At 46.3% G+C, this 19,715-nt stretch overlaps 1 protein-coding gene across 2 annotated transcripts in view; it reads left to right on the top strand.

Moving 5' to 3' along the window:
• Nucleotides 1-19,715, top strand: part of ATXN7L1 (ataxin 7-like 1) — a 233,765-nt gene that overhangs the window by 93,097 nt on the left and 120,953 nt on the right. Inside the window, exon 4 of one of the 2 annotated variants that reach the window (XM_012650372.1) lies at nt 13,328-13,410. The exons of the other annotated variant lie outside the window; for it this stretch is intronic. Coding sequence (XP_012505826.1) covers nt 13,328-13,410 — 83 coding nt within the window. Of the gene's footprint in view, nt 1-13,327; nt 13,411-19,715 lie in introns of those variants that run through there. 2 annotated transcript variants of the gene reach the window in all.

Genomic DNA, 19,715 nt, shown 5'->3' with positions numbered 1-19,715 from the left:
ACAACAACAAAAATGCTCCTTTTTCCTAATAATGTGGCCCTAGACACAGCTTCATCCAGTGTCTGAACAGAGAAACAAAGATCTTTTCCAACCCTGGAGGAGACACTGGCCGTGGGGAGAGTCCACTATGGCCCAGACCACGTGCACTGCCCTTTCTAAGGAGCAGGGTGTTCATGGGCAGTTGTGATTATACACGATTTCGCCTCACGCAGATGCTAGGACCTAACTCCTGCCTAGGCTGCAACACTCTGCCAGCACAGCTATCCTTCTGGTAGGACTCCCAGGGTCTTCTCTCAAGGAGCCTGTCCTTAGCTCTTTGTCAGGGCTCATGGACAGTTACCTCCAGAAGTGACACGCTGGAAACCCATGGGCAGGCCTGTCCGGGGATGCCACAGATCCCTAAAGAAGCTTCCAAGCCCTACGTCTCTAAATGCCCCTCCCCATCTTAAGTATAGTTACTGTGGCAGATTTTCTCTTTTTCTCCCCCTGGACAAAGGTGCTGCTAAATTGATGTGGCATCTCACAATTTCTGGCATGCTGCACTCGAGGAAACACTGTAGTTTACAGTTTACGCAGGACCTTTGCTCTCTTGCCAGGGCCGGGCGCTCCTGAGAACTGAGTGCGAACTGGGGAGCGCTGTGTAGATACGTCCGGGGAAAATGGAAATCGAGGGGAACGAATGAGAGTAAAAGATTCCACGATGATGAATCCCACTTCACATGGAATGAATGATAATTTTTTTTCCAGAGGGAAAAAAATTTGCTTTACAATGCTAGAACTACGGATTTGTGTCCAAGGTTTGGTTTCTGACTAACCCTGTTGTTTATTTGTTCGTTTATTAGCGGTATAGATACTTTGCTTTTTTTCCCCTGAATTATTTCTTCAAACTCCCAAGTCTTCTCCAGTGATGCATTTCTCTAAGACGGGCGCGGCTTAGTTTGCGTGGTGGCCGTGGTTTCCTGCTCGTCTCTATAAGTGGGTGCTCCCAGCCCACACGTAACCTTCTTAACCAAAAGCCCTGCCACATCCCCATTGCTAAGAAGGGCACGGGCCCTGACCGACCCCCTAATTTGTCACCTGCATTACTGTCAGCTCTGGGGTGTCATCCTGAAGGTGACACTGTCCCCAAGTATGGGAATCAGGTTCACCGGTGCATTTAAGGGAGCAGGGACTGGACAGTAGGTCTTTAAAAACTCCTCTGCCACTTTCTCTGCTGAGCCACCCTCGTCATATTCTTACGACAAACCCGTGGATCTAGCCTTCGCCACCAACCTTTGCCTCAGCTGCTCTTTGAAGGGGGTGCTGGTGATGGTGGTGGTGCAGGGAGGGGCTGGGGGCCTGTAGGGAGGTCCGGAGGCAGAGGGGGTGCCCCAGAGCGGCTCCACGCTGTGGCTCGTAATGTTCGTGAGCCAGGAAAACACTGACAGTTTTGACCTCCAGGGCGCCCAGCGCGCAGGCCGAGGAGCTGTGGTCCTCTCTTATTTTTCTACTTCTTCCCCCACCCCCACTTGTCTGCAGGACTTGCAGACCTGTCATCAATGCAATTTGATTCAGTATTGCCATGATCCTGCGTTCCATCCTTTTTTAGGTTGTTTGGGGTTTTGTTTTTCATATTTGTTCTATTATTCACTGAATATTCATTATTCACTGGAATTGTATTGGGCTGGCAGCACGGTCCAGGAGAGGAACCATCCATCTGGTTCTGGTTTTGTTTGGGGGGTGCTTCTGGGGGAAGCGCTCTCTTCTCCCGAGACACACGGACCTGTATTTCGCCATGTGTCCTGTGCAGCCTTCACCCCTCATTCTCAGAATGGCCCCGTGAAAGAGCAGGCAGAGGGTCCCATGCAAACTGTTAACTGCGGTATTTTCTCAATTCCAGGATGCCATTAATTGTAAGATGCCACATCAATTGAATAGCACCTTTTCCCAGGTGCCAGGAACACTTCAAGGACAGTCTCTTCATCCAACGAGCATTGGCGAGCAGAAAGAGATGGGTATAGTGTGGCAGAACAGGGCACGGGCTGGGGAATGTGCCAAGAGTGGCTTCTAGTGCCCTACGACTAGGTCATAATTCACCCACGCACATCCCTTCTTTTCTTCTGGGAGTCAGGTACTTCACCTTCCCTTTGGCTTAGAGTTTAGTTCAAAGTACAAAATAATGGAGCTATAACAGTCCTGGAGTTTCCTGTTCCTTGTGATACCCCTGATAAATGTCATGTAAATTAACCGGTCCCTTAGCAACTAGGCCACACATAGAAAAACACTACACCCCTGCCAAGGGGTAATTTAGGAGTGTGGTTTTAGTTTTCAAATGTAAAGGGTGGTGAGTGGGTGGCTTTACTATTATATTTTTTATCTCTAGTTTAATTTATGGTGGTCAGAGAATGTTAAAGTTATCCATTTTATAACTTATGATAACTTCCTTTGTGACTAGTTACCGTGTAATCTGTTTTTGTAAATGTGTCATGTGTGATTGGAAAGTTTATATAATCTCTCTTTTGAGTGTACGATTCCATATATTTATTGTTTATTTTGTTGTTCAAATCATGTGTGATTGGAAAATTTGCATAATATCTCTTTTGTGTACAGGGTTCCATATATTTATTATTTTGTTCAAATCTTATATATCCTTTCCATTTTTTGTCTGCTCGTTCTGTAATTTCTGAGAAGGGAGTTTTAAATCTTTTATGATGGCTGTAAGTACATCAATCTCTTTGTAACTCTGACAGCTTTTGCTTTACAATTTTGAGGCTGTGCAATCGGGTACATATAAGTTTAACTGTCATGTCTTGTTAGTGGTGGTGTCTTTTTGCCTGTTAATGCTTTTGCCTGAGGTTCTATTTTATTTGATTAATATTGCCATTTAATTTTCTTTTTGTCAATATGTATTTACCTCATTTATCTCTTTCCAATCTTTTATTTTCAACTTTTCTGTATCATTTTGTTTTAGGTGTCTCTCTTGTAAGCAGTATATAGCTGGCTTTTTAAAAAGTCCAATCTGATAGTGTCTTTTAATAGGTGAGTTTTATCCATTTACATTTATTGTGATTACTTTATATATTTGGACTTATTTCTATCTTCTAATTTGCATTTATGTTTACCTTGCTTTTTATTTGCTTCTTTGTTCTCCTTTCCTGCCTTCCATTAGATTAGCAAAATTTTCCTTACCCTCTTCCCGTTTTTTTACTGTGTTAGCTTGGCCTCAATCAAGTTTATCTCTAAAATATATTTAGCAATTGCCATTAAGTTTTTAACATGCATACTGAACTATAATTTTTCTTCTAATAAAGACTAAAGTTTAGACATGAGGATTTTGTGGTAAAGAAAAGAAAAATAAATAAATAAAGACTAACGTTATCCAAGATCTCTATCTTCTCAAACAACACAAAGATCTTTGCATACTTTACTCACTTAAAGTCAGCTGGTAATTACAACGAAAGAATTGAAATCATGGGCCAAAACACTGGCAGTGCATTTTCAGCCTACTGATTCACAGGGTGATTAGAGGCATCCTGATTAATTTATAAAGCATGAACTTTTTGCTCATTCACTGTTTTACATTTTATACCCCCAGGTGCTTTGGGGCATCTCTCAAGTTCAGAGTGATACTTTCATTCCCAGCTCGTAAAAATCTCTCAAGTTCCTGAAAGCATTCTGAAGTAGAGTTAGACAAAGAAGAAATCAGAATCCTAAGGTCCCCTTCTAGGACCTGTTTTCATAAATCAGATTTTTCATTTGTCATAATCTTTAGTGAGAACATCTGGGGCTCCTTCTCCCTGCCGACTCCTGCTCGCTTACCTATCCCTTGATTCTCAGACTTTACTGTGCATACACATCCCCCGAGAATGTCGATAAAATGCAGATTCTGCTTCAGTAGGTCTGTGTTTCTAACATGCTCCCGGGTGATGCTGGTGCTTTCGGTCCACAGACCTCCCTTTGAGAGCAAGTGCTTGGAGAGTAAAATTTAGCTAGGGAAATTGGGGTTTCAGTGCTAGATCAGGATTCCTTGATACCTTACAAAACAGTAGATACTAGAAGAAACTTTCTTTTGAAGTGTTTGGAATTCAGGATCTTTTTAATTCTAAAGGTCTCTCTGTCCCCCACCGGGGCGCAGGTCAGACTGGCTGAAAGTGAGTGGTCCCTCAGTGGTCTGTGAAGCCCCTCCGCCTCATCTGCCTCTGCCATCCCTCCTGAGGTCGCACAGCAAATACTTCAAGTCTCAGGTCTGTCATTGTGTCAGTTAGATGTGGCTCATGTGAGTTAGTGCGCTGAGGAAGTGTCTACCCAGAGCTAGGGGCGGGCTTCCTGGTAATTTATGTTTAAGACAAGCTTCTAATAGTGATACACTTTTAAGTAGTAACCAGGAAAAAGATTCTCTCCTCTTAACGGGTATCCATTTATAGGACTCAGCTGTTGAAGCTCAGGGGTAGCATTAGGCTTAAGTTTAATCTTCTGTATATCGTAATTTACAGCACCGGGGAAAGCATTGTACGTACAGCTATTTCAGTCCTTTGCTGTGATAAATAGCTATTGCTCTTGGTGGAACAGACATGCCATCTCTGCTTTCCATTTATGAATATTGAATTGTCTCAGGCAGGCTTTTGCTGTAAGTTTTTAAAGGGGAAATCCCCCACTGATCGCATCTCCTCGCTGGCCCAAAATGTCATTTCCCTGCTACGTGCACCAGTCAGATCTTGGTCCAGGCAGCGACTCTGCAGCGCACGTGTGTTTCTGGTGACTGCTGCACAAAGCGCTTATGACAATTCCAAGTGCAAGTCCTGCTAAAGGCTGCAGTTTTACACTGACTGCCATGAGCTGTTTGGAAGAAGATTTAGCTGGTGGCAGGAAGCCACGGACAAGGATAGGAGAAACGTCTTAGAGGCGATAATCTGATGCAGGAAAAATAGAAAGGGCGTGATTCTGTTGGATTCCTGACGGTGTGAAGATGGTGTCAGCTATTGAAACTAATGGTAGCAAAAAGGAAAAAGAAAATGCCCAGGCTATGAATCTCTAGGGATCCACTCTTTAGGGACTCAGAGACACATCTGCCTTCCACCAGATTCCCCTTCAGCTACTTTATTCCCTGCTGGCTGGGAGGAGGTAAAATGGATATGCAAATAGGACAGTCAGGCAGAGTGACCTTCTTGCCCCAGGAAATCCCTTAGGTCTGAGCCCTCTGGTCACAGCACACTCAGGCTTCCAGAAATTCCCCCTCTCAGCCCCAGTTCCTGTCCCTGAACAAACTTTCTGTGCCAGAGGGACTAAAATCCTTAGGCTGGTATTCCTTGATTTGTCTCATGTTTGTGAGTACCCAGGGTGTGTTTGTGCCAAGCATTGCCTAGGTTAGCAGTCCCCGACATTTTTGGCATCAGGGACTGGTTTCATGGAAGACAATTTTTCCACAGATTTGGGGAAGGGGATGGATTCGGAATGGTTCAAGCACGTTACATTTATTGTGCAGTCAGACCTCTTTGCTAATGGTAATCTGTATTTGCAGCCGCTCCCTAGCACTAGCATCACCACCTCAGCTCCAGTTCAGATCATCAGGCATTAGATTCGCATAAGGAGCGTGTAACCTAGATCCCTCACATGCACAGTGTACAGTAGGGTTTGCGCTCCTACGGGAATCTAATGCCGCTGCTGATCGGACAGGAGGCGGAGCTTACGCGGTGATGCAGGCGATGGGGAGCAGCTGTAAATACAGATGAAGCTTTGCTTGCTGCTCACCTCCTGCTGTGCGGCCCTGTTCCTAGTAGGCAGTGGGGACTGGTCCAGGGGTTGGGGATCACAGGCCAAGGTGATGGGATAAGGAGTTAAAGACAAACATGGGTAGAGGTGGTGAATACACGAAATAGTCAACTGTCTTCCATGGTCACACTCTCAAATGCCACTTCCCAGCAGTGTCTCTCTGGAAGATCATTGCTTCAAAAACAGAGTTGAGAGCTTTCTGTTCTCAATACTGTCTTTCAAGGTTGATCATATACCTGTAGAAGTACCTTGCATTTCTACAGCATCTTGCTGTTTATGAAGCACTCTCTGTAGCTTGCTCATTTTGATTTTCATAACAACTCAGTAAGGTTCACTGGTGGATACTGGTTTCACAGATTTGGAGGCTCAAAGAAATTCAGTAACTTGCCTAAGTCCACACACCTGACAGCGGCACAGCTGGGGCTGCAGCTCAGGACTCCTGACTCTCCCTCCAGTGCATTTTCCATGAACAGAGACCGGGGGCGGGGGTGGGGGGGGCGGAATGCACAGTGGCAGCAAAATATGTGCCCACTACAAGAGGCAAATTTACCTTCTGAAATTTCCAGCATTTACAGTTTCTAATTCGGGACTTACATGCAATGAACACATCCTCTAGCTTTTTTGTATCTTCTTTACACGGGATCTGAGCTTTCTATAATAACTATTTGAAAACCAGTCTTACAATTACCATTTTGACTCTGAAGGAAGATTATTCAGTCTGGTTATAGGTTCTGATCTACTCTTTCATTTCCTGGCCAGAAGATTCCATCAGAACAAAAGTTACGGTCATTTCAGCAGACATCTAAGGCAGTTGGTGTGTTCTGCATGAGAATAAATCCATCCAGCATTCTGATTAGTTGCAAGGGATGATGAGAGAACTGTGCAAACCAAAAACTCCAAGTATGTGTTTCATGCATATAAACCTACTAATGAGAATGGATTTTGGCAGAAAGCTAAGCATTGATGTCCCCGCCACTGAAGCTTAGAGTTGCTCGTTAGTATTCTGAGAACTGGAACACAGACACAGTTATCAACTTGATCTTGATAACATCTCCCATTCCCAGGCCACAGATAAGTTCATTGAATAGGAAATTGAGAGGAAGCGAGCTGGAAAGGGTATTATATGTAAGTGGCTCAGGAGACCTTGCAATTTGGGACTCCTTTGCAACCTTGCTGTGACCTCCTGCCTCTGTCTGCCCATCTGTGGAATGGGTCTGGTGATTATACACCAAGGTTATTCTTAGAAGTGATAAATTTGAAAATGCCTTGGCATGTAACTCATGTTATAAATATGACTCACTGCCATATGAAAAATAGGTGTTTTTAGCTGAAATGTGTAATGAGGTTAGACAGGGAACATCAGTCACTGGCAACAAGAGTGTTGCTAGAGACGAGAGGTGTGAGGGGAGGGGGCCAAGTGCTTGGCTGAGAAGGAGAACAGAGGGACCATCTATGAAGCAGTCTCGGGCAACATGGTGGAATGTTCAAAACAAACAGGCACAAAATAAACGTTTGGATGCCTGGCCCAAATTTAGAAACAAACAAGGGTATTGGAGAGGAGCTTCTGTCTTTTCACAATGCAGGCTCTGCACTCCAGCCACAGGCACCCACTGGATTCCAGAGGGGTGGGCTGGAGGAGGAGGAAGGCCTGAGCGAGCCAGTGCCCACGTGGGCTGCAGCCGCTGTGTGTGCATGAGTGTGCTATGAGCGACACAGCAGAGTGGTTCTGGAAGAGCCAGGCCCTGGGAGCAAGCTGTCTGGGCTTGACCTTGGCTCTGCCACTTACATGCTATGTGACCTTCAGCCAATCCCTCCTCTCTCTGTGCCTCAGTTTCCACATCTACAAAATGGAAATACTAATAGTCCCTGTCTCCAAGGTGATCAGGAGGATAAAATAAGCAAATAGAACTACAACACACAGAAGAACGCCTGGCATCTGTGTGCATAGCATGGTGAGGACTTGTTTGGCCTTGTGGATTCCAGCACATTGCAGAGAAGAAACACAAACTGAATCGGTAGAGGACAGCTCATCTCCAGAGGACTGAGCGGGTTGACATAGTCATTCACAGAGAAGCAGTGTCAGTTGGAAAGAAGCAGCAAGGGTCGTAGCTAGAGTGCTAAGGGGCCTTGGCTCCTGGCTGGACCACTGGCTGGTGAACAGAGGGGTGGTCGAGTGCTAGGTTGGGCACAGGTGGACCCTCTTAAACCTCCCAGTGTGCCTCCTTCCTGCCCCCGGGGAAGTTGGAAGCTTGGGGGCTTCTGTGTTCACAAAAGCAGATTCCAGTCACCAGCATCCTAGAAATTTTGTCTGCTTATCTCACACGAGTCAGTCTTTGCCAGAGTCATTTGCTGATACTGTGCTCTCCCTACTCGGGAATCCCACAAAAATCACTCCCTGTTATCTGTCTGCCTCAACATGGGAGAAATCCTTGTCATCTGGAACCCTCGCTTCAGCCCGCCATTCTTCCTCACTGCAGTGTGTGGGCAGGTCTGCTCTCTGCTGCACACGTCTCCAGAAAGACTGGATTTCAGGCTTTCAGAGCAAGTGTCTTTAAATCCTCTGGTGAAAGGAGACAGCAATCATCTGCTGGTTGGTGTTTGCCAAAATGTGGCCTTAGAACGGGGCGAAGTGATGGCTCCTGGCACGAAACCTGGTTCCCCCTGGGCATACACCCAGCCTGAACAGCTCCTTTAAAACCAGAAGCAATTTGTCATCTTTTGATTCTCTTCCAGCACTGTCCCTGTCACAGGTAGATAAATGAGACAGCATATGGGTGTCCAAACGCAGGATTGTCTAATCCCAGCGGTTTCCCGTGGAGCCGTCACTTCTCGAGGGTGGAGAGCACAGCGGGGTGGTCCCTGGCTTTGGGATTGTAACCATAAACAAATTTTTCCCATCGCATGTGCCATTTATATGCATGAAATGCTTTCTCAGAATCTCCCAGCCTCCAGTGTGCCTTTGATAGGTGCATTTCTCATTTCAAAATCAAGAAATGAAGCACACATTTGTGAGCTCAACATCTCGTGTCTGTAGTTCCACAGAATGCTACTAATCAAATCAATGTCTCAGCAAAAGCCAGTAAGCATCCTTGAATTAACGATAGATAGAAGTTGGACTTTTTGTTCTGAAAAGCCTTGATTCCGGGAAGTCAGTGGGAAAGGAGATGCATTCTAGTTCCCCTCGAGTTGCATGCTCTAGATGTGGCTTGAAAGATACCTGCAGGGTTTTCTACACAACCCACATGGACTTTAGATTTCTTGGTTATGTATCACTAAAGCCACCAGGTTATTCCCAAGGATGCAATAGGCAGAAGAGGCCTCCTGATCTAGTTGCCAACACGTGGATGACCTGTGACACTCCTGTAAATGAAGGATAGGGCTGTGTGGAGAGTTAGCTCAGCTAGCCAGGGCAGGCCTCGTGCCCGTGCCAAGGGGCTGAGTGTGTGTCTGGTCTGCCCAGACAGCTTTGATTTCTTCTGTGGCCATAGTTCACATCCTTCATCCCCACAGCTGCTAGATTAACTGGGCATCCACAGTCACAAGGGCCCAGGCTTGGCTGGATCAATTCAAGTTCATCCCAACCACAGTAAAATCATCTGCCCTGATAGCGTTATAGTCAGTCATTGGGTATCATTGAGACACCCTGAGAAAATGTGGAGCATCTTCTCAAAGCAGGATCTGTTGAGCATTGGCCAGATTCTTACATAGGCCACTAATGCTGGTGACCATAAGAAGTTTATAGGCAGCTCTTCAATATCTATGGCAACGGTCCTCAATCTTTTTGGCACTAGGGGTCGGTTTCATGGAAGACAATTTTTCCATGGATGGCAGGGGGCGGGGTGGGGATGGAGTAACTCAGGGGTGTGGAGCTCAGGCAGTAACATGTGGCTCGTTTTCTAACAGGCCACGCATCCGTACCAGGCCAGGCCGCGGCCTGGGGGTTGGGGACGGCAGATCTACAGTATTGGGAAATCTAGCATGAACTTTAAATTTAAAAATAAATCTCCCAATTCAAGCTTTAGCCAGTGGTTTCATACTAGAAACCTTTTAGGGGAGGGTGGTATTTCCTTTTATGTTTTCCCAATTAATCAGTAGTTTTACTGAGAAGCAAATGACCCAACAGGGCTGAGAGCACAGCACAGGAGGATAATTTGCCTTGGTTTAAGAGATGAGTCTGACTTGCTTTTCCTGCCTCTTCCACACTCCATTCTTCATGTATACACTGTGTACGTTTGCTATTAATACATCTGCTTATAGGATCAGGGAAGGATTGAATGCATTCATGAATATAGAGCTGTCCCAAACCCAGCCATGGGAAGCACACAACACGTATTAGCTGTTATGACTTATTTAGGCTTATGGAAAAAGAGGGGAGAAACTCCTACTTCATGGAAGATGGTGAAACAAAATAGTTTGTTCATTAAGACAGACACATACCTAAGTGAATCTTTGAAATAATTCTGCATTTCATTCATGGTAGAATGACGTCTTTTTTTTTTTTTTAAGCTTAAAAGCCGAAGCCAGCTGTACATGATATATTAAACCCACACATTCACTTACTTTAGAAAGGTTACTATTTTGAGAGTATGATCATTCCTGGAAAAAAAAAATTGTTGTGCCTCCTGTCCATTGAAAAGTTACATATAAAGAATGATTTCCATTCCTTGGATTAGTGTCTTAAGATTCCTGCGCTCTTTCCGAGCTTTGTAATAAAGCAAGGCAGGGAGGATTGTGAATTCCTCAAGGAAGGCGTTCCTCCGCATTGCCCCAGAGTTCACAGTGTCTGGCAAATATTAATGGTAGGCATCCAATCAGTGTCATATGAATGAATGGTTTAGATGTTTAGTCCTTTAAATCAGTGACGCTCAGCCTGTAGCCATGCACCAGGAACCCCTGGAGGGCTTGTTAAATAAAACACGTTGCTTTCCCTACCGCTCCCTGCCCCCACCAGGTTTCTGATTCGGTAGGTCTGGGTTGGTGCCCAAGAATGTGCATTTCTAACAAGTCCCCAGACGATGTTGATGCTGTTGGCCTGGGGACTACACTTCGAGAATGTTTTGGGGTCCACTCCGCTGCCTAGGCCCACTGCAATTTGACCTCTCCCAAGCCTTCCAAGAGACTGACATCTAGAACCGTCTGACCTTGCCCCATCAAACTGAGATCAATTTTGTAAGAATCACTAGGATTTGACCAGATGGAAAAGCAACCTGGATTTTTGGTTTTTAATAGTCAAAAACTGTATTTGCCCTGTATAACTACGAGAGGAGTGAGAATCAGATTGCCACTCCGTAGTGACGCTGCCTGTGCTGGCAAGACACAGCTGGGAAGGGGTGGAGCATGGCGGCGCACCTTGCAACACTGAAGCCAGATTGCGTCTTATTCGGTTTTGGATTCCCCGCCTAGTGTCAGATGCACTTAATTGCAAAGCTGAAACGAGACGTGACCTTTTGCAGAAACTGCAGGGGAGCAAAAGGGCACAGGAGCTGAGCATGTGATACAAAAGGGAGCGTGTTGTTGGCAGTCTTTTCATGCTGCTGTGGGCCTGGCTGAAGTCACTGGGCCCTGAGGTTCAGAAACAAGAGGCAGCCTCAAGGCCTGAGGAAGACTGCCCTCTGCAAAAAAGTGACTCTGCTAATGCCAGAGGTCATTGTGCATGGCTGGCGAGGAGCTGCAACTGCAAAGCCAGGCTTTGGGGCTTCCCCCTCCTCAGGAAGGAGTCCTCGACACTGTGAGGACTGAGTGGACGCAGAGGGACGGGTCAGTAGAGGGTACCGGACTCCCTGAACAGGGAGAGGAGATGAAGTGGAACCTAAGAAAGGAATTGAAAAGGAGCAGGGGACCAAGGCCTTCCCCCGAGGTAGGGAGTGTATGAGTAACCTGTCACTGCATAAGAAATGACCCCAACATTTAGCAGCTTAAAACAAGAAACAAATGCTTACTGTCTCGCACAGTTTCCCTGGGTCAGAGGTTTGGGAGCAGCTTGGCTGTGTGGCGCTGGCTCAGAGCCTGTCAGGAGGTTGCAGTCAAGCTGTCTGAAGGCCTAACTGCAGCCGGAGGGCCCACTGCCGAGAGGGTCGCTCACAGGGCTGGTGGCTGGAGGCCTCAGTTCCGCACCTCAGTACTTCGGCCTCCCCACAGAGCTGCTCACAACATAGCAGTTGACTTCCCTTAAAGCCAACGCCCCAACGGAGGGAGGGAGAAAGTCCAAATGCCTTTTGTGACCTCGTCTCAGAAGCGACACACTGTCACTTGAGCTTTATTCTGCTCATTAGAAATGAGTCTCTAAGTCCAGCCCACACACGCAGGGAAGGGAATTAGGCTCCACCTTGGGAAGGGACGAGCGTCACTGCAAAGAGTAAGCCTTTTCATCCTTCTCTTGCCGGGCTCAGAAAAGCACAAGCGTAATCGATAGGGCTCTGGTGTGAAGATGAAGGGGCCACGGCCATTGGGGCCACGGGGTTTGGCCTGGTTGGATTGAGGAGAGGTGTTTGGGTCGGGGAAGGCAGATTGCAGGCTCTGTGGGAGTCTTGCGGGCCCTTCCCTCTTTCAGGCCAAGGGGTGACTTTGCTTAGAAAGAGCTGAAGCCACCTGTGAGTCCCAAGGCTCAGTTTTGGTTCCAGAGAAGAGGAAGACGGGGCTGGCTGTTTAGAGCCAACTCTGTGCTGGAAAGAGAGCAACACACAGCACTGGGCATTTCCTTCTAGATCACCTGGCCTGCCAGGTCCCCAGGAGGGACAGAGGGATTGAAGGCAGACGTGGTGTCATGGAGTAAAGAGGAGCTTCTGGGCTGTGCCTCTCGGGAAGGGCATGGGGCAGGGGAGGGGGGTCGGGAAGCAGGAGGGGGAGGAACCCCACTATTTTTTATTAAAATGATCCCACTCAGGATGCAGGCTCAGTCCTTCTAGGAACAACAGCAGTCAGTCCTTTGTGGCTAAGGCTCCTGGGTCGCCTAGATAGGTCTCCCATGGGGCAGAAGTTTATTCCGGCCAGCCTGACTCCACAGATGCATTCTGTGTGGGAGTCTCCTTTTGAGGATGCAGAACCACCGGGATCATATTGTGCCGTGCCTGTTCTTATCTCCCCTGCCATCCCCAGGGAATAAGCTAATCAAACTTGCTGATGATTTTCCACTGAGAAGGAGATAGCTAATAACTTGGATGACAAGTATTAGAATACAATGTGATGTGGATAAATTGGGTCCATGTATTAAGAGCTATAAAATGAGATTCCATCAAGGCATGAATAATGGTGCCTGTGAAAAGGATTAATCAAATACCCCATTAAAAGGTATAGGAATTCTGGTCAGACGGCCCCTGTTTAATTACAGGTCTGCCCCCACACTCCTCCACTGCATCCCCCCCAAATTGCTACTAGGAAAAATACGGAAAAGAGTTTAGAGAAAATAATGGAAAAATTGGGACATACGTTTTGATAGGCCGAGATCATGAAGACAGATTTAAGCAACCAGCGTTTAATTTAGGGGGGGACACGGCGTGAGTAATCATGTACAAATGTAATTTCCAAAGGAGCCCTATTGATACCATTCAGCAAATGCCAACAAAGCATTTACTTTCCAAAGGGAGGAAGCAAGACAAGAGAAATGAAGGCAACCCCAGGAGTGGACCGGACAACAGCCCAGCCCTAGAGAAGCATGAGGTGTGAGAACGGGCAATGCAGAAGATACACACCACTTCTGAAAGATCCCAGGGGACTGTCACTGTCTGGAGAAGCTTTCCTGGAAGAGGAGATGCCAGCAGAGCCCTGACGTGTGGACAAGCTTCCGTGTACTGCAAATTCGTGAGCACACTCTGGCGGCAGGGTCTAGTGAGAAAGCGGGCTAGCGCAGAGCAGGGGGCACCCGTGGGGCTCTTCTGTCCACTTCCACCACCACAGCGCTGGTCCAAGCCACCATCAATTCTCCTGGACAACTGCCAGCACCTTCCAGCTGTTCTCCCTGCTTCCACTCTTGCTCCTCTACAACTCATTCTGCTCACCGGAGTCAGAATCAAAATCAGAGTTAATCGTGTCATTCTCTTGACCTGTGGCTTCCCATTGCTCTTAAGCTAAAAGTAAACATCATCATGGCTACAAAGTCTTGTGTGAGCTGGACCACGACCTGTGCCAGGCTCCCTTTCACTCTCTATGTGCCTGTCCAGTTGGCCTTCAAAATTTCAGCACATTGAGTCTTTCTGCCACAGGACCCTTGCACATACATGCTTTTCTCCACTTCATGATTCTGACTTCAGAATGCATCTAAATGATTGCTTCCTGGAAGACCTCCCTAATTTTCATAACTAGATCAGCTCTCCCTCATATGTTGAAAACAAATATTTATTGTGTGAACATATGTGTTTAATGTCTGTCTCCCCAACTAGGCCTCAAGCTCTGTGAGGGCAGGGACCTAGTCTTTGCATCCCTGAAAGCCTAGCATAGTCTCAGTAAATATGTGTTGGCTGGATCATGACATTTAATTAGGAACAGTGAGACTAGTTGGGAAATTATACTTGACCAGAATATAGGAGAGTACCATTACGAATTCTTAATGGGATGAAAACCTGAATTCATGTCTAGACCCTGCCACCTGCTGGCTGTGCTGTTTTAAATAAATCACAGATCCTCTCAGAGCCTGTTTGTTCATGTATCAAATGGGGATACTAAACAGCCCGCTCATATGGTTGCAGTGAGAATTTAATGAAATAATATAGAAGCAGTTTTTAAACTGTAAAACCAGACATAAATATCCTTTGTCATTTTTCCCAGTGCCTGGCACATTGGGTCACTAAACATCTGTTGGTTGGATACATGGATGGATGAGTGGATAGATGGATGGATGGATGGATGGATGGATGGATGGACAGATGGACGGATTAATAGTTAGGGAGCCAGCACGAATGACAGGAAAGGAACCTGGCATGTGAATAACATGATGGAAGCCAAAAGAGGAGAGAATTTGGAGAAGTAGGAGGAGGCTTGTTGATTGACCCACAATGTCACATACAGTCGAGCAGGGAGGAGAAGGAGGGGGAAATCATTTAACTTGGCTAGGAAGAAGGCAGTGGGGACCTCAGGGCAATTCCTCCTCAGCCTTTTCATGTTGTCTGGGCTTTCAATGACATGCCTTAATTGCAACTTAATCACTTTACTGATTTTTATCTTTTGGGGGGGAATCAAATTGATTTGCACATCCAGCAGAATTGGTGAGATCACTCCGGCTGCTGCCAGCAGGTGCTGACAAGTGAGGAACTGGACGTCAGAGGATAAGAAAATACACTCAGCATTTATTTTAACAAGGCCTAGAAACCTTAGTTATTTAATAAATTGCCGTGGATAATTGGTTTCAGTTTCAAGAGCTGTTTCATCTTTAACTCCCTGTCTTCCAGCGGGAAGGGGGCTGTATGTGTAGACACGGACTTGGGGTATGAGACCTGGATGGGCTGTCACATGTTTTCATGAGCTTTCTGTCTCTTCGTCTCTTTGGTCACACCCCACTTCCTGCCACCACCACCGTCCACGTGGGGTGAATGTCACACATGCACACATCTGAGCTGCTAGTCCTTTGGATCCAGTGATCCGTTTGTGTATAGGCCTTGGGAGTGAGTGGCCCAGGCTGGATCCAAGCCCCACGCTTAACCGTCTCAAGGCTAAATGTCATTGAGTGAGAAAGACACGATGAATAATTGAAACCCCATTCTTCTCCCCAGTGCTCCAAACCTGCCTGATAAAATTAGGTGCTCAGTTAAAAAAAAAAAAAAAAAAAAAAAAAGAACTAGCTAGGAAAAAAGGCCACAAAATACATTGTTTCCATTTCTGTGTAGTAGTTAGTGGAATGGAACATGGGTTTATGGAGAAAGGGGGCACAGTGTTCATGAAAACTTCAAAATGGTTCAAAGAGCGGGTTTGAAGCCCTACAGCTTCCGCCGCCCCATGGTCCCCCTTCAGGAGGGGCGGCTCAAGAACATGCTGCTGATCCAAGGACAGAATCATGCACGTCTCCATTCTCTTCCGTGCATCTCCCAGATCAAGGACTTCCCCTGACAGCCCTGTGTGCAGTGTTTAGTCTCATCAGTCGAGTGGTTTCCTGTGAACTGAAGCACACAGTTTGCCAAGAAGGAAGCTGAGGCCCTGGTCCATCCACAGTTGGCACAGTCCTGGGAAGAGCCACCACATTCCAGCCTGGGAAGGGTAGGGAGGCACCAAGTAAAGACCTGCCTTCCGTAGTGGACCCTTGTGGGAAAGCTGGGTATCCGTGGGGAGGCCCGGCCCGGGCAGGGCAGGTTGCACGGCAGAAACAGCAGGGCTGGAAGTTGGAACCACTGATCTGTCCTCCCACTGGGCCACCAAAGGAGAAAACCCCAAACTCTTAGGTCCTTCCAATGTCCAGAAACACGAGGACAAAATCTGCTTCAGACAGAAGAGCGTGATGGCTCAGGCCAGGCTTGGAGCCAGGTTCACAACTCAGCTTGCCTTGTCTAGTGCCTGCCCTGTCTGAGCTTAAGCCTTCTGATGTGTGGAAAAGGGGTATAATCGTGCTTTTTCAGAGAGGTGTTATGAGGATTAAACACCGTAATGCACGTAGCATGCTTAGACCAGGCCCAGCCCAGAATGAGAAGCTGGGAGCCAGGATGGTTCTGGTTCTGGACATCACTTCTGGGACCCAACCCAGCCTGGCCTCCAGGAACATCATTGCACCATAGCTATCAGAGGCTGGGGTTGGAAATCTCAAGAGCAGAGGGGTGCGTAAGGGGTTCGAGGTTGGGGGCTCAGATGGGAGACAGGGATGGAAAAAGGGCTTAGGGAAGAACCGTGGGATTAGAATTCCTAGAACCCCAGAGCAGGGGGCTGGAAGAGGAGCACAAGCCACAGAGGACAAGTGGTGAGACCTGAAACAGAGTGATGGTGTCACAGAGCCCGGGCAGGGGGAATTCCAAGAAGCATCAAATCTTTCAGAAAGGTAGACTAGGACTACTAAGAAAAAAAGCTTTTGAATTATAGTTGCCTTTTTGGTGAAAAGGAATTCAAATTAATTTGGCTCTGGGAATTTTAAAAGCACACATCGTAATAATGGATATACCCCAGAGCATCGTGACATCGGGGTGGGAAATCTCTTAGCATCTACAGGATAAGCACAAGAACCCGATCTTGCATGCAGACATTTATTATAAAACTCCTGAGCCCAGGAAAGAAACCAGTCTGTCTACCTGTGAAATGTGCCTTCGGTCTTCTCCTGTTTCTCCCCTCCCCAGCCCTTTTTGTCCCCACCTCTCTCCCATGTGAGCAGGGAAGAGACCTCACAAAACTGATTTTTTTCACAAATACAATCCCTAGGAGAACCAAGGAAAGAAATAAGGATAGAAAACCAGAATGTGATCATTTAGGCCCTCTGCCTCATTTCTTTTATTCCCCTCCAATGGCTCTTAGGTCGTTTTTGTGTCTGTGCAACTAATACTGTTATAGTTTGAAGGTAGTGTGGTAGTCTGTTGGGTTTGAAGAGAGCCTTGACTTCTGAGTCTTTATCATATCCAGCTGTTCTGGAGCTTTTTTCCCCTCTGCAAATCCAAACAGATATTTAATTCACACATATTGAATTTTAAGTGTTTTTTAAAAATCCCCTCCTAGCACCCCCTTGGGAGGCGGAGGCAGGAGGATTGCTTCAGCACAGGAGTTTGAACTAGCCTGAGCAAGAGTGAGACCCCGTCTCTACCAAAGAGAAAGGAAAAAAAAAACCCACCTAGGCATTGTGTTGCGCCCCTGTAATCCCAGCTACCTGGGAGGCTGAGGCAGGAGGATCGCTTAGAGCCCAGGAGTTGGAGGTTGCTGTGAGCTACCATGACACCACCATACTCTACCCAGGGCCACAGAGTAAGACTGTCTCAACAAAAACAAACAAGGCATAGAAATATGCATAATAGAGGGAAATTTAGGAAAAAAAAAAAACCAAGGCAACTGAGCACCCCTCCTTACAATCCTCCACCCCTTCATAAATAAAATAAAAATAAAAATCATTAAAAAAAAAAAGAACTCCCATCTCCTAATATGATACTACTCATTTCTTTTGTCCATTGTGTGGCTTCCGTAGCTCTGAAGCACATAATTTAGGGTCCTGGACTTATTGGGGGTGTCGAGAGGTCACCATTAAGCGGATGGGCTCTTTATTAAGTCAATATTTGGTCAAGCCTTTTACAAATGCTAATGATGCTTGTGGGACTGCCTGCTGAGATTAGAAAAGGGAAAAATTTTAAAGCTTACATTTCTTGCTCCAAACCATAAGTAAATGGCCAGATGTAACCCTCCTTTCATCTATAATTTATATTTATTACATTTGGTGAGTCCGATTAGTGGTTTAAATTCTTTAGGTTTTTGTTACTTCCAGTTCCTATCATGCAGTCATCTTTGATGAAACCTAATGTATACAACCTTGGACCCTAGAGTGTAACATGGTGCCAAATCCCATTCCAAATCTGTTTCCTACTAAAGCAAACTACAGTAGATGTTAAGGAGAAGCATTTCCTAGTCACTTCCCGTTGCAAAAATGTAAAAATATTTTTTTTCATAAATCACTAGTTCACAGGGAACTCCCCCCAGATCACGCTTTTCTCCCTGCCTCATTGCCTCTATTGTGAGAGCTCCCTTTGCCCACACACTCATGAGAAAGTGATTGTCATGGGTTGTGCCCTCCTTAAGAACATGGCTGGCATGCAGGGTTTTTTTAAACGGGTGATTATTTGCTTTAAAAATGAGCTCATTTGGACATATTGGCATGCACCAAGAGCAAAGTCCAGACAGTAGGAAAGAAACCGCAGATTTGACAGCAAGTCTTCAACAGATCAATTGTAAGGAAAAGAAATAGATGGAGGGGAAACTGGTGGCTTAAAAGAAGTTTAAAAGACATAAAAAATGGGAAGACAGAACTATAGTGTCTAAGGATACACACGTGGGTGCTGACTTGTAAATAAATACAAGGAAGCGAAGACAGTGAGGGCAGGAGAGGAGGCTGCAGGTGTGCCGGCCCCAGGGCGGGGCCCTGGGGTGCTTGGCAACGTTCTGGCCCTTCGCCTGGGTGGTGGTTCCCAGGGCATCGGCCTCCTCGCCATCCTGATGCAGTACTTTTGTCTTTATTCGGCTTTTTGTGTTGTGTGGCCTGTGCTTTATTTTACGATACAAACTTTTTCTGGTGAGTCCACTTGGGGTTCATATTAGCTACAATATTCAATAATTTCACTTTGGGCTTGGGGGTCTTATAATAAAATATGTCTCACTTTTCTCACTAAGAGGGCAATTGGAAATCTGGCTGGAAGTTCACCAGTGGGATTGTCTGACGGCTCAGTCAAAATGAGAGGGAGAAAGAGAACCTGTTGATGGAGCTTTTCTGAGTTCTGGCTACCGAAGCCTCCCCTGGTCTTTATTTTTTCCCTACTTAAATTTACACATTTTGTGCCTCTCGCACAGCACGTCTTGGGTCACAGAAGTAATTTTCCACACGTTGTCTAATTTGTAGTACACGACACTCCCATGAATGAGGTAATTCCCACCTTACAGAGGAGGAAACTGAGGCTAAGAGGATTGCAATGGCTTTCGAGAGGCAGAGGTGTACCTAGAACCTGGAACTTTGGATTCCTACATCCAATAGCCTTTCTGCTGCACTGTCCTATGCGCTGACAGAGATACAAAGAGGATCACGGTTCGGTCCTTGCCCTCAAGAAGCTTAAAATCTAATTCGAAAGAGAAACTACTGTGAGTCATGAGCATAGTCCAGTAAACATGTGTAGCACTGCCTGATCCCTCCCCAGTTTCACATCACAGAGCTGCTATGCAAGATTCTTTAGCTGTGCTTTTCTCTTAGAAAGGTTCTTTCTCTGTAAAGTTACTTACAGAGTGTAGAATGGGGAAGACAGGGAAAGCATAGATAATGCAAATCCGAAGTTAATCCCAAAGATCTCACTTTAATCAACCGTGTCAATCTCACACTT

The sequence above is a fragment of the Propithecus coquereli genome, unplaced genomic scaffold (genome assembly GCF_000956105.1).
Source record: "Propithecus coquereli isolate 6110/MARCELLA unplaced genomic scaffold, Pcoq_1.0 Scaffold32, whole genome shotgun sequence".
In the NCBI taxonomy this organism is placed as follows: Eukaryota; Metazoa; Chordata; class Mammalia; order Primates; family Indriidae; genus Propithecus; species Propithecus coquereli.
The sequence above is the reverse complement of the archived record's forward strand: the minus strand, read 5'-3'. Positions and strand labels throughout refer to the sequence as shown.